Source organism: Rhincodon typus, chromosome 11, assembly GCF_021869965.1.
Source record: "Rhincodon typus isolate 14 chromosome 11, sRhiTyp1.1, whole genome shotgun sequence".
Taxonomy (NCBI): domain Eukaryota; kingdom Metazoa; phylum Chordata; class Chondrichthyes; order Orectolobiformes; family Rhincodontidae; genus Rhincodon; species Rhincodon typus.
The window spans coordinates 43,210,654-43,226,396 of NC_063342.1; the positions used below are offsets into that span (position 1 = coordinate 43,210,654).

At 39.9% G+C, this 15,743-nt stretch overlaps 1 protein-coding gene across 2 annotated transcripts in view; it reads right to left on the reverse strand.

Moving 5' to 3' along the window:
• arl6 (ADP-ribosylation factor-like 6) overlaps positions 1 to 14,892 on the reverse strand; it is a 38,129-nt gene extending 23,237 nt beyond the window's left edge. Inside the window, exons 1-3 of one of the 2 annotated variants that reach the window (XM_048602848.1) lie at positions 14,613 to 14,892; positions 4,891 to 5,026; positions 1,172 to 1,233 (exon numbers count right to left, since the gene is read on the reverse strand). In XM_048602848.1, the coding sequence (XP_048458805.1) occupies positions 1,172 to 1,233; positions 4,891 to 5,013 (185 nt within the window). In that variant the 5' untranslated portion in view covers positions 5,014 to 5,026; positions 14,613 to 14,892. Of the gene's footprint in view, positions 1 to 1,171; positions 1,234 to 4,890; positions 5,027 to 14,568 lie in introns of both variants that reach the window. The other variant, XM_020529819.2, reaches the window with a different exon arrangement.
• Positions 14,893 to 15,743: the final 851 nt, after the last annotated feature.

Below are 15,743 nucleotides of genomic sequence, written 5' to 3' on the forward strand. Positions count from 1 at the left end.
TCAACTTTCCTGCTCCTCTGATGCTGCCTGGCCTGCTGTGCTCCTCCAGATCCACACTGTGTTATCAGCATACCATCAGAACCTTGTTTTATTTAGGAATTGTTAATAGTTAGAAGGGGTTTATTCGGTTTGTTAATAATTTAGTTAATGTGTTCACTATTAGCGTTAGATAAATAAATTGTTACTTGTTGACTGTAAAGTAAGTGTCAGGGGTTCATTTTATTTAACCACCAAAAGTTGAAGAAAAAAAAATCAGATTACAGCCCTTCTCACATTCCATTTAATAGATTATAGGGCAAGGCACTCCACTCTGGATGTTTTGGTTTTAGTTATCTGAGGGGAGTCAACCTCCGCTTTGTAACAATATGGTGGGGCCAAAGGATGACTTTTTTTGAGGACAGCAATAATGGCAGCAAATGTAAAGGGAAAAAACACAACACCATAAAAAGAATTATCCATTAAAAATTTTAGTTAACATGAGGACCAGGAGGGGAACTTAGCTGTTCAGCAGTTTAATGGGAATCCAGTTGAGGGAGTGGGAGGTGAGTATTATGGACAAGTTGAATTCAGAGATGTCTTTAGGGGAAATTGAGAGAAACTTAAAAAAAAAAAGGGAGGTCAGGGCTAGGGCAAAGGGTGTTTTCGAGAAAATCTAGGCTGATGGATTACTGGAAGAGAACATAGTACAGGTAGCTGATCAGATGGTTGTGATTTTAGCAATAAAGAAGTCCATAAGCTCCTTCAATTTATTTATGGAGCTATGGTTACAGGAGAGGGAAGAGGTTTAAGATGACAACTGCTGTAGAGAACAGAAGCTAAGGTTATGTTTGCATCCCGGAATAATCCTGGGGGGCAAGCAGAGAGAGAGGGAGAGGGAGAGAGGGAGACTGATTGAAAAACAGTGAGAAAGATTGGGAGAGTCTATGTTTGTTGGGGGGAGTGGGGAAGAGGAGGCTGGGGCACAAGAGTAGAGATAAGAGTGCAATTGAACAAAGCAGTGCCAATAAAACATGGCAATCATGGGCCAAAGGATACACAATTACCTGAACACCACCAAGATTGTAACACTACAAAAGTTTGCTAACTACTTACTTATCAAAGTTAAAATCTATTTCTTCCAATTTCGCAGGCTAAACCAAACAGTGCAAAAGATAATGAAAAACAATAGTACCCAGAGGTCTTGAAATTCTCGATGCTGAATCCAATGGTTGGAACAATATCCTGTACTTGAGACTGTAAAACAATGACACAGATCAACACAAATCATTATTCTGCTAGATGTTTTTTATGTTATAGTATAGGTTAAAACTGCAGTTCATGCAAAATGTTTCACACTTTGTGTACTGCATTCCAAGTAATTTTAATTTGTATCCTTGAAAAAACATTACAAACAGAACTATAGTACATCTAATGATAGTTTTCCTCCAATTGTATTGCACCCTAATCAATTTAAGGCAATATATTTTCAATATTATTTCAAATCTTGTGATGCACCTTAGGGCATTTCATGTTGTTGAAGATGCTATAAGAAGATGTTATTGCTGCTATTAGAACAGGAGCTGCATTTCTAAACTACTTTGGACTAGTCTGACGCTCTGTCTAAATAGAGACCGAATTTTTTTGTACAACAGGAAAGCTACATAATTAGAGTATCGGCAAATCAAAATGTAGCTCCAATAAATTATTAAGTCACATCAACCTTTAACAAATAGTTGAAATGGAGAAATGTGAACACAATGCCTACAGTATCTCTTCAGACTTGAGCACTGTATTAACTTCAACAAATGAACAACAATAGAACATTAGGTCAACATTTCTTCCAGAGCCCTGAAATTATGCTATGGCACAGCTTCAGAAACATTAACATGCTTGAAATAAATGATTTAACATGACTACTAAAATAGCACAGTGGGGAATGTTAGATTACTGAATTTGTTTGTTATCATGTCATGTTGCAATTTCAGGGTCTGAGTTTTTTTTTAAAAGTTCTTAACTAACAACCATTTAAAAATTGCAGTAGGCTTGTTTATAAAAAACATGGGTATATTTATAATCATTCCTGAGAAAAGCACTTGTAAAGGTTATATATTGCTAATTAAACAGGGGCAGTATGCTAATTAAAATTTATTAACTATATTAAAAGGTTGATTTCTAATGTTTGTAGACTGAAAACAATAATAAATTGCGTGTAATGTTTTGCAACTCTCCAAAGGTCTTTTAGTGCTGGCTTTCTCTTGCAGTACGTACTTAATTATTGTCTCTGGTGTCCTCCTCAAAAGATCAGTTGCTTCTACTGATACATTCAACTTCTCAATATCGTTCCCATGAAATTGTTATGATTACCTAAATGTTTGCCAATTTTCTCATTGAAAAGAGTAATATGGGTGTGAGAAAAAGCCCTTTTTTACACAAAGAAAATTAGCTGATTTCCCCTCTTATTTACTAATCATTTAGAGGCATGAATCATTGCTCATTGCCTTTTCAGAATTATTTCAAAAACTGCAGCTAAAGTATCCTTCCAAAAGATTTTGCCACTCCTGTTTATGGTCCAATAATTCACCATAATAACTGTGATAGTAGTTTTATAAATTCATTTAGTAAATGTGGGCTTTGCTGACTGGACCAGCATTAATTGTCTATCCTTAATTGCCCTTGAGAAAGCGGTGGTGAGCTGTTTTCTTCAATTGCTGCATTTCACTTGATATGGTACATGCATAATGCTGTTTTTCTTGGGGGGAGGGGGCAGTGTTGAATCCAACATTTTGATGCACCAGCAGTAATGGAACATTGACATATTTCCAAGTCAGATGCTGAGTGGTTTGGAGAGGGCCTGGAGATATCATTGTTCCTATGTATCTGCTGGCCTTGTTTTTCTAGATAGTATGGTGATGTGTTTGGAAGATGTTTTCTAAGGAGCCTTGGTGAATTGCTGCAACACATCTCGTAAATGATACACACTGCTGTCGTTAAGCATCAGCGGTGGAGGCAGGAAATGTTTGTCGTGCCAATCAACCTGGCTGCGTTGTTCTGCATGGTATCAGCTGTTGGTGAAGCTGTATTCATCCAGACAAATGTGAAGTATTGCCTAACTTGTGCCTTGTAGGTTGTGGACAGGCTTTGGGGAATAATAATTGCTGCAGTTAACTAGCATCTCAACCGTTCTTGTAGTCAAAGTATTTATACATCTATAATAAAACAAAAGAACTGTGGATGCTAGATATCTGAAACAAAACAAAAATTGCTGGAGAAACTTAGTAGGTCTGGCATCATCTGTGGAGAGAAAGCAAAGTTAACACTGAGTCCAGTAACCCTTATCTACAGTTCAAATTTAATTAAAAATATTATATTTTAGATCACAAGTCTTAACAGATGAAATACTAAAATCCCCATTGACTCTGGCCTGGGGAAGAAATGCCTCTAAGGGACGAACCACTTCATCATTCTTGTATCCACTTCTTCACTAAAATTAAAAAGACACATTTTCACCACGAGGTAATGACAAAATTAGATTGGTCAATGATGCTTCAGATGATGGAACAGTCCATTGAAAATTACTGCCTAAGGCCATGAATGCAGATATCACTTTGGTGAGGCAGTAAAGTGATTCTGTTACCCAAGAGCTGCTGGCACTTCACTAACAATCAGCAGTCTCATGATGGGAAAGGGAACATTTTAAAGTAAACTATTTGGTATATAGAACAGATGTAAGTCTCAACTTCTTCGTTCTCTTCCTAGAAAGAGGAAGATTTTTTGAACTGATATCTCATTTTGACAGCAATAAATTTTCACTGCAGAAATGTCAAAACTTGGACTGTTAGAAATGGGGTTGTTCACGAATATAAAAGTAAATGTTTGTTACCAAACAGCTGATATCACCTTGCACTGGTTTTTCATTTTAAATTTGAGAAATAATTAATAATTTCAAAAATAGCAGGACCATGGACAATGTAAATAACAATTCTGCAACTTTCAGTAATGTATTATTTTAGTGAATTTTAAGAATACATAGTGAACAATGACATAAAAGGCTAGGACTAGGAAGGAAAAAGAAGGTTAGTGATAATAGACAAATGGGAAAGGAAAGAAAGACCTTGTGTTTATTTAGTGCATTTCAGTACCCCAGGGCAACCTCCAAGTGCTTTAGAACAATTAAATACTTTTGAACCTTAGTCAATGTAGGAAATGTGCCAGTCAATTCGCATGCAGACAGCTCTCATAAATAACCATTGTGTCACTCAAGAACTGCTGGCACTTCACTAACAATCAGCAGTCTCAAAATGGGAAAGGGAACATTTTAAAATAAACTATTTGGTATATAGAACAGATGTAAGTCACAAATTCATTGTTCTCTTCCTAGAAAGAGGAAACTGTTGGTTTTATTGATATTGATTGTGGAATAAATATTGGCTGAATACTGGGGAGGAATTGACTGATCACCTTCAAATGCCATGGGATCTTTTACATATAATCAAGGTTAATCAGGCTTTGGTTTAATGTCTCATCTGAAGGACAACATTGTAGCTATTTCTCAGAAGCATCAGCCAGGAGCTGGGTTTGTATCATAACCTCCTGACTCTGAGACAACAGTGCTATGACTAATGCCAGTCGACGGTGGCCTGAGGTAAAGGAATAAATATAAGTATAAAGAAAAATCAAAGTAAAATGTAAAAATTAAGAGAGAAGTTGTTAAAGAAAGTTCAAGTCTAAAGAGGGTTGGGGGAATTAAGCACATTTCCTCCAACAACTGGTTTGTAAGATTATCACAATGCAAAAAAGAAAACTGAAGGCAAGTGACTATGATTTGCAGGAAGACGTTAATTACAGACAGGTGCTGACATGCTTTCATTTTATATTGCATATTCCAATCAAACAATTTAAAATAAAACTTACATTTGAAGGTTTTAGGCAATTAATTATAGTTGTTTTCCCACTATTGTCCAGTCCCAAACACAACACGTGAACCTCCTTCTTCTTTAGACCAAGCCAGCCAGCTAGTTTGTCAAACAGCCCCATTGTTTCAGCTGATCTAATTGCAATTAAACGAGAAGGAATTTTATAAGATCTTGAGAAAAAAAACCTTTGTTAAGCAGAAACTTTTAAGCAAAGTCACTTCATTAAGTACATTGGCCAATCATAAAAAGGAAGTATTAACATGGTTTAAATTAAGGTTATTGTATTGTTATAACAACGGTGGTTTAATGGATTACTGAGGAATAGCCGGACATTGCAGCAGAAGCTGGTTTAATTGGGTAATATCATGAGCAGACTAGTATCATGGATTAGAGATAGTAGGAACTGCAGATGCTGGAGAATCCGAGACAACAAGGTGCAGGGCTGGATGAACACAGCAGGCCAAGCAGCATCATAGGAGCAGAGAGGCTGACGTTTCGGGCCTAGACCCTTCATCAGAAAGCTTGACACAGTGCTGCCCTTGAAGCACATCTCTCCCTTTAGAGTGTGTTTTGATCAAATTAAAAAAAGTTCTTATTTTGATATTTTAATTAAACATAACTGAATAAGGGGTATGTCAAAAATTAAAAACTTATTAACTTTTTATATTAATAGAAACAGTTACTATTCCATTTACATAGGAAAACGTAACTATTTCTAGCCAAGAAATAAAGCAATAATTTGTGACTGTCTCAGCCCTAAGATACTGGAAAGATGTGCATACCACAGACAATTTAAGGATGCAGTTACACTACAACTTCTCCTCTGAAATCTGGAATTTAGAATGAGATTGAATATCTAAGCTACCTTGTTACGTTAAGATCACATTGAATTCAGAATCAAAGGAGTATGCAGGCAGAGTTCTGTTCTCCCTGTGAACATTTTATGGTTGGGAGGTGGGGCAGTGGGAAAGCTTTTTTTTCTATACCGTTACAAGGATTGGGAGATCTGCATGGTGTGTTATTTAGACACAAGGACACAGCTATTTACCACTAGAATTTCAAGTCCAAAACCAGATGTATAGCATCCACACAATTAGAAGATGTTCATTCTATGTTAAATGAAGTAATCTTTATTTTAGCTTCTCGATAGCATGAATGAACTGAATAAGACTTGGATGTTAGCTGGCTACATTATTCAGAAAACCCTCAACTGTTTTGCAAAGTTTGAAAAAAGATTCCATACCAACACAGCAAAACATAATTGCCCGATTAGGGTCCTTCCTTCTCAAAAACACAGAATATAAACAATTATTAGCAATATCAACCGCAGTCTCAGAAAGTGAGACTGGAGGATGACTGAATTCAACTTCTTTTTACAGATCTGTATTGACTCACCAGAAGAAACTCACAGGACTGAAACACCTGGTCTCTGCTTCTAAGTGCCCAGTACTCGATCTGGTAATGATTGATATAGATGCAGCATATCGAAACTGGAAAGTATTCCATTCCCATGACCCTTAATAGGGACAATAGCAGATTGGGCTACAGATGGTGGAAATGGCTGCCTAGTATCTTTAAGGCTACGTATTGCACTAAGCTAGAAATACAAAGTACCAGTAGGAAATTAATTTAAAACTCACAGATGGTCTTGCATATGTCACTTTAGTGTACTTGGGAGCAAAAGTCACTGAATTATTGTAATGTTACTAGTCTTACTTTTAATAAGTGAAAACCAGAAGAATAACTACACTTTTAAAATTCTACAGTTCTCAACTGTTTACAAAGCACAGTGTAAATACAACTAAATAAAAAAAAAAGTTTGGCTTAAGCTCTCATTGACCTGTTTAATCAAGCACTACAACCAATTCACAAAATAAGGTCAGATTTCTTAAACCGTCAATGACTACAAAAAAGGTCTAGAGAGAGAGGCAATGGTTTTTGTCGAGGTTCGTCCTGAGCAGCTGTGTCACAGGACTCTGTGCTCCATGGGCTGTTTCCTGGGATTCACTCTGAAACAAACATCGACTGTTTCTGGAGGACCATCAACTCAATAAAAGACACTCTTTGGTCTGCCTGAAACGTGTTGGTCTTCTAATATAAAGAGTTGACCTCGATCGAGTATTGCAAACTGGCACATTCCAGGATGCAAGACTATGTGATGAGGGATACACAAGTACACTGAGGCAGTGGGGAGTTTACTGCCAAAGTATAATGAGGATTGTTCAGTTGTCAGACCTTCTCAGTGCCTCAAAATGAACATAAATAGATTTCTGCATAAGAAAATGCCATTTTTTTTTGCAATTATAGAAAAACTCTGAGAAATGCCAAAATTCCAATATTTGGTTTGTTTCTTCTCCTCTGCAAAGACCGTACAGATATGATTTAGAGCCTGTGTATGTTCTTAGAGATGATTTTTATGATAAAATTATATATGTGAAAGAAAAATAATTAACAACTACATTTTGTTTGTCGCATTGCCACAGATAATATTTATGACAAAATTAGTTACCACCTCATGTCCTCTTTCCGATCAGGCTTATGATAAAAAAAAGATGTATTCTCTACTATTCCATATTATGCGTATACAACATCACAAATCATTCTGAGGTAAAATAGATCTGTTGACCTTTTATAAATTAAATTGATGAAATTGTGGAAGGAATGTGGCCTGACGACCCTTCACCATGAAGCAGGTTAAGATGTATGCAGAAGATATGCACCTGGCAGGTAGAAAGGGTAGCTGCAGCACAGGGGAAAACAGAGTCTGTAACCCATTTACAGAGGGCTGTGTGCATTAAACAGGACAGAAAGCCAAAGACAGAGTAGAGCAAATATTGCAAATTGGACATTTTTACTGTTGCTTCAGTTTTGCCACAGCAAATCATGCAATTTAATGAAATTTATAAATGAGGTCAGATAAATGATAATTGGTGTTTTTGTACTTTTAAAACTATAGTGAACTTAACTGAGGTTTTGCAGTAGTATGTCATTCTGGTGACAACCATCTCTGGGAAAATGGCTGCTGGGGAACACGACTCAAAAGGCTAAATCTGTTGAATGGAAATATGGGAGAACCACTGTACTCAAAGCCAATTTAGAAAACCTTGCAAATGCGCATGGTGCCGCATGTTTGCTAGGAGAGATAGGAGTATATGTCATGATGGAAAATACGTCTTCATTGCATGAATTAATTAACGTTTATTTTTCTTTTCATTTGACTTAACGTTTGCCTTTCATTTCATGTGTAATTTGCATGGTGTTTGAATCCTAAACTAAATGTTACAAGATGTGAAATCTCGTTGGTAATTTCTTCATTTGGGAATCATTTAGTCATTTTAGTTTACAGTTCTCCCATGGGGATCATAACAAAGTTTCTTTAGATCAGCTATAATCAACAGAACAACAGGCACTAGATTAACATGCAAAGCAGATCCAAAACTGCAATCCTGTACATGACACAAAGATTACACAAAATCATGAAATCAGTACGGAAATACATGATGGAAATCAACATTCATCTTTACACAGAACCCTAGTTGACTGGTATCACTTTTACTAGTTCTGGAGATTTACAAGGGAGCCAAATGATTTTTCTCCCTTCTGTTCCTCTCACTCATCTAATAGCATTGAATGTCAGAATGAGAAGTCTAGCTTCATTCAGATCTCGGTCACTGATGCTTTAAGTTACTTATCAGACAGTGCTGCCTCTGACTTATAAAACTGGTGTTAAGGTGATTAAAGTAACAGTTCTGAACTAAAGCTTTCATTTGCCTTATATCTGTCTTGATTTGCATCAATACCTTTAGTAGAGGGCTGGTTTTGTTCAAAAACCTTTATCACTGAAAATTTTCATACACAAAAACATCAGTTTATAAATGGTCAAAAGAAAATGTTGAAAACATTCAGCACATCTTGCAGCATCTGTGGCGAAAGAAACCAGAATAATGTTTCAGGTAATGAATTTCATTAGAAAACGTCAGAAATGTTTTAAGCAAGAACCAAGGCAGAGCAAGGACAGAAGGGAAAGACTGTGGTAAGGCAGAAGACTGGAAAGATCAACTGACAAAAAGAGATGATGATGATGATGCGAGGTAAAATCAAAATGGTAATGAAACAAGAAACAAAAGATGAATCTACAGAAGATCTGAATAGAAAATAGCAGAATCATCACCATCACTTGTAATCTGAAAAAAAAAAGGACTGATTAAACTCTATGGTGAGTCTGGAAGTTGTAAAGTATCTAATCAAATAATAAGGTATTATTCCTCAAAATTTTAGTTGCGCTCCATTGGTACAATGATGGAGGACAGTGATAAAGAAGTCAGAATGGGATTAGGACAAAAACACCTTCCAATTTAATCAGCAACATATTGGTACTCCTATATAATTAGCATACATTTTCATTCAGCATGATGCTGTCAACTTTACATTATGGAGGTCAAATGCAGACTGGAAGACTACCCATGTCTGTGTGGGTTTCCACCGGGTGCTCTCTAGTTTCATGGTAAATGTGGGGTTACGGGGATAAGGTAGGGGTCTGGGTGGGATGCTGTTCAAAGAGTCAGAGCAGATCTGCTCTGTTTGCTTTAATTTTTTTTCTTCTTTCAGGGCTTTCTTTTCTTTAATCTCCATACTTTCTGTGGAGAGTTAGCTTGTACAGCGCAGAGGAGAGTGAACTCAGTGTGTAGGAGAGTGAGCCCAATGTGGTGGCAAGAGAGGCCCCCTGGCATCTGCTGCGGTGGCAAGTGTGAGGGATATCGAACTTACCTTCTGGAGAGAGCTCCGTTGTAGAGGCAGTAGTGGCTGGGTATCGCGGCTTCATTGGGTCCGGAGCATGGCAGCAGCAGTAGGCCCGTAGTGGGGACTTTGGCAGTCGGTGGTATCGCAGCTCATTGCGGTCCGGAGCATGGTAGCAGCAGGAGGCCCGTAGTGGGGACTTTGGCAGTTGGTGGTATCGTAGCTCATTGCACTCCGGAGCGTGGCAGCAGCTAGGAGCCTGGTTTGGGATTTTGACAGTTGGTTAGAAGTCTGGTGGGTGGCAATGGTTGGGGGCCTGGATTGGGATCTTGATGGTCAGAGATTGAGCCCATTGCGAGAAGAGCGAGCCCAACACAATGGTGAGGGAGGTCTCCTTGCATCTGTGGCGGCGGTGAGAGCAGCCGACCAAGGTCGCCTGGAGAACAGGTCAAAGCGGAGAAGATCAAGCCCTTGTAGGAAGTGCGAGCTCAGCATGGCTAAGCACTTAAGACTGTTGAATTTTTAACTTTATTTCTTTATTTTTCTACTTTGCACCTAAGATTTTGTTCCTAGGTACCTTTGTACCAATGATGGCGTTGGAAAGGCGACTTTGTACACTTTTCTCTGTACTCACGTACTTACGTGTTTAAGCACACGACAATAAAATCTAATTCTAACCCTGCACTCTAGGGATTCTTTGATTCTATGAAATTGAACAAGAAATAACAGGCAAACTGCATTCAGTAGAATCATAAATTACACTTTAAATTGCTAATACAAAGATTTACTAGCAGTTCGCATAACATATGTGGCACCACATTTAACCAAAAGTTCCTTCGAAACTGTGCACTCTTCAAGTAGAGTTCAATTCCTTTCCTTCATATTGGATTTGGTCATTGGGTCACCTCTTAAAGCAACTTTACTCCAAGTTTCATAGATATGTTTATCAGCAAAAGGGCACATTTCTGTAGGACATTCTTAACTAGGCTCATGATAGTCTTGATGGCACACATTTCCCAGTCACCCTTGCTGTCTACTCATTAGCAGGCTGGTTCACTGTTTAGCTAGGTCTCGTAAAATGGCTGAAGAAGTGGCAGTAATTTTAAGATCCCTACTGTTACTTGCAGTTTTCAGTTTTCCTTTCTTTTTCTGCTACCGCACAGAGGGCTGTCCAGAGCCTGTCTGTAATGCTCTGCTGCTAGAATCTAAACTCCAAAGGAGTGCTGTGTTTTTCTTTTAGATTTATTTGGAATCCAAGGACACATGGAATCATATATCACAACCAGGAATGCCAGGTCACAATCCTCTTTCCCAGAAACATTAAGTTTCTCTTGCCTTCTCAAAAATACAGGCTTTCAAACCAAAGTCACTGTAGTCAACAGCTCATACATGTATTCCCCTTGGTCTCTAAAACTGAAATTTTCATCAGAAAAATCATAACCTTCAATGTTGAAATAACCTCACTCTGTCTTTTAGACTTTTCACACCCTGGTGACATTCCCTTCAAGCAACAGCAATATGTCAATCAGAATTAATGCTTGGTAAACATCACGTTAATACCATGACTCATGTCATTAAAATTCACATTCCCTTCCTACCAAACAAGTTAGATAATAGGAAAACTTGACAAGGAAACTGCTGCCTGCACCTGGTGGAATCAATTCATTTCTTGTTTTGTATGATTTCCATCTTGGATAGCCCATTCTTGCTGAAATTTGGTGGCTATTCAGCTGGTATGGCACCTTCAGCGAGTTACTCCACAAACTGAGGCAGAATGTGGATGCCCAATGTAGACATATCCTCTGTTATCTACATCCAGCAATTTAATAAAGTGTGCTCAGCCCTCATCTACAGATTCGCCAACGAGTGCTCGAACATTTAATAAACTCCTTTTCTTCTTCTATGCCCAAGTTAGGTCGTTTCTGCCAGGAATGATGGGCATTGCCACAAGTGGCTTGATAGTCACTGTAGCTACCTACCCAAGAAAATGGAGGTGCAGGACCAAATCCAAACAAGTTAGATTTTGGGAGCAACGGTCAGCCCCTATACAGGTCTAGGACCATCAGCTGAGGGACTGGACGCAGCTGCAAGGTCCCTGAAGATACATACGACGTGCAGGAGACCCAGAGTTTACAGTCCCAAATTCCATTTCCTAGTGATCAGCAAGGCATAGTGTCGATGCAGGCTTCATACGTTGCAGGAAGCTGTAACGGAATTGTGCTGGATGCTGGAGCAAGATATGAGGATTGCAGGAGCGGGAGGCCATCCTCTCCTGGTCACTATGAAGGTCACTGAGGTATTGAACTTCTACATGATTGGCTCCTTCCAGAGAGCGACGGACGACCTGTTTGGGATTTCTAAGTTGTGCACCTACAAATGTATTAGCACAGTGACTATTTCTAGCTACGCAAGGTCACACTGGTTCATTTCGTTCTTCCAAGACTAGGTTTGTGTTACAGTGCAGGCTGTTGAATTCAGGTGTATAGCTGCAGTATGCCATCAAGTGTGCACACGTGGCACTGAGAGAACTATATCAAAACGCTGCACAATTCACCTGCAGGAAGGGGCTCCAGTTGATCAATTACTTTTTCCTGGTGGTCTGTGCCCGCTATCCGAGAAGCTATGACTGATACATTCTGGAGAATTCTCTGTATCTGGTGTTTGGGGACACAGATATGTTGCTACCCATGTCTTAACAAGAATAGTGGTGGAGAGAGCATAGGGTTGTTGAAGATGTCGTTCTTGGATTGCCAATGGGGAGGGGGCACTGGAGAATAGCCTGGAGAGTGTGTGCCAGGGCATATCATGCCCTAAACAACTGGAGCAGGCAACAAGGTGATGTCCTGGGGTACAGCAACTGCTCCAAGGAGGACAAGGGCATTGAGATGGATAAAGCTGACCTTGTCCACGACAGAATTCAACTGCAATAGAAGCAACAAGCAGACAGAACCTCATTGACATCTGGTTCCAATAGAACAGAGCTGAGTGTAGCGTATAATTATTGACTGCGCCATCCTTTGGTCACAATTTCTAAATCTGGTCAGCAATGTAGCACCCCTTCAGCCTCTGATGGCTTTGTTTTTGTTAACTTTTGAAAAGCTCACATTTGAGTTTTTATTCGTCTGGTCACTTGTCTGTATGGGATGCTCCCCTACTAGATAATGACATTGGTCATTGGGTCACCTCTCAAAGCAACTTTACTCCAGTGGTCAGGGGACAGGCTAAGGCTGACTTAGATGGTGTTTAGAAAGAACATACTTAGGGAAAGGTAAAATGTGGGATGGTGGTTAAACAGTGAGTAGGACGACAAAATGGAGTTGCTAATGTGAGAAAGTATCAGCCACATGTGCCATGGACGGTGTGGCTTTGTAGGTGATGCATCATGACATCACCGGTGAGGAGCAATACTGGATTATCAATGCTTCTCCAGGTGTAAAAGCCTTTCAAAATTGGGACAGGCACAAAAGATGCCAGTCTTTGGGCCGATATCCAGTGAGTGATGAATTGCTCTGAGAAGAGTGCATGGCAAGATGGTACGGAAATTGGATATGATAGACGTCATGCGGTGTGGTAGGCAGTTAATATGGCAAGTTAGGTAAGATATGGAAAGAAAATGTGCTCAATCCCAAGGTGACAAACACTCCAAAAAAAAACACTCGATGCCATGCAGACTTAGCCAAAAAAACAAGTTAGCTTCAGCCACATGTTTTTAGAAATTTGACAATACCCACCATTTAACTTCTCATTACTGTCTTTATCATTCAGTTGTCACCTTGTTCATCTGATACCCAGTGGAGCAATTTCTTCAAGCTGAACATCGAGAAGTTCAAATCCACTGCCTTTAAGCCTTATCATGAACTTGAGTCCTTGGTCAGTGAAGCCATCCATCTCTAGCCACATTGATGTTGAAACTAACATTTCACAATCTCAGCATCCTTTTTGTCACTGAACTAACCCTATAGTCTTTCCATCACAAGATTGATCTCTGTAATAGCACCTGCTACCACCCTCCATTAACTGATTTACTGCGGATACTCTTATTTGTGCCTTTGATGACTCGAGACTGCTCCTATGATGTTCTGCCTAGTCTCCGGCCTTGCATCTTCCATAAACTTGAGGTTTTTTTCCAAAATTCTGCTGCCTGTATGCAACATACGCCAAATGCTGTTCATCCAATTACTCCTGTGTTTGCTTTCTTGGCTGGCAATGCCTCAATTTCAAAGTTCTCACCTTCATTTTTAATTCCTTCTATGTCTGTAATCTCAAGCCCTATAAGTGTTTTTGGGATGTTTGTGCCCCTCCAAATCTGGCATCTTTTGTACTTCTCTGATGTTCATTATTCCACCATGGATGGCTACGGCTTCAGCTGCCTAGGCTTTAAGCTCTGAAGTACCAACTTTAAACCTCTCCTCCTGCCAGGACTGTTTTAGCAATCAATGATAAATTTTGGAATTTCGAAGACAATCATACACTGTTGCACTTTCAACCATTAACAGTGCCAATCAATGATCCCACAATTTTAGTCCCATGACCACCCATCAGCTTATTTGGAAATTAAGAGCTTTGGATTCCCGAGGAATATGGTCACAAAACTGAAACTTAAAAGTAAAACAGTCCTCCAAACCTACCTCTATTGGTCACGTCGTATTATTTCCTGTTGTGGGTTGATAGTAAAATTTGTTTGATAACATTGCTATGAAATACCTTGGGATGTTTTACCACTTTAAAGGTGCTGTATGAAAACAGGTTTTTGTTATAATGACACTGAAGATGGTGGTGATGTAACTGATTGTGATAGCAATGGTTAATGCTTCAATGTTAATAGTTTCACAGCAGTGATAGTAAAGAAAGTGTTAAAAGCTGCTGCCCGCGATGATTGTATTGTTCATGAATGACTCATTGCAGCAGCCCCCGCGCTCCCATCCACCCTTAAACTTACTACTTTGTGATTCCGTTAAGGGATTGTGGGATACTGGTCCTTGCCTGCATACACTTTCTGCGGCGGCGGCTCCAGTGAGCGACTTCAATCCAAGATCGGTAATTCTACTGCAATCCTGAGAATGGGTAACATCTCCTCCTCAGTTAAAATGAAACGAGCTGCAAGTGACTCGGAGGAGAGTCACAGCGAGCAGCAGGGGAGCATCCACATCCTCAGCCAGCGGCTGGGGCTCAGCGTCTCTCCTAGGAGGCGAGGCCCGGTTGCTAGGGCGAGATCTTCCCCCTGGCTGCGGCACAGGGAACCAAACTTCCGGTGACGCCAACAGAGTTGGCGCGCGACGTCACAGCGGGTGACGTCAAATCAGCACCGGCGCCGCTCTAGCTCCGCCCCTTCATTCCGTGCCGGTTGGGCGGCCCCTATCGGTATCTTGCGGTACAGCCTCTGCCCTGGAGAATTTGAATTTAATCTATTTATTGTCACATGTATTGTGTTGTACAGTGTCGCCAGTCTCAGGCATCAGCCTAAATCACGGAAAAATAAACTAAAACACGGAATATAAAGGCAGAAAAGTGAAGAAATAAAGAAAATGTGTTCAATTTTATTAGTCCCTCTGCCATGGGCCTGGTGGCCAGGCACAAGTTCTCTTTGCCACGCTGCAGCCACTGGAATGAAGTTGCCACTCTTAGGCGCCATCTCGCTTCCACCAAAGCCCTTGCCACTATCAACCCTTGCTTGTCCAATGCCGCCACATACCACACCGGCCCAAACTCGACCTTGCTGTCGCCCCCATGAATCTGCACTGGCCACAGAAACCACTGGGAACCCAAACTCGCCTACATGCAGCAGTCATGATTCGGCACTAGGACCGTTTCGTCAATGCAGATGAGAGAGTTGGGTGCTGTGTGCATTCAATCACTGCAGCACCTCACCCACATCCTCCTATGATATATCCACAAAGCGAGAATGCTACCTCTCCCCTTGCTGTTTTTTTCTCTCTCTCTCTCTTTCTCTCTGAGCCGGTCATTATAAATCTGTGCAAAGCTGCTGTTCCAAACAAGAGAGTATGTAGAATTAATGTTCTATAGTACCACTTCTTCATCTACACATTGTGCTTTCAGACAGTTTTGATAAGCAGCAATCAGTTTATGCTGGTATAAAGATAGACTACTGGACAA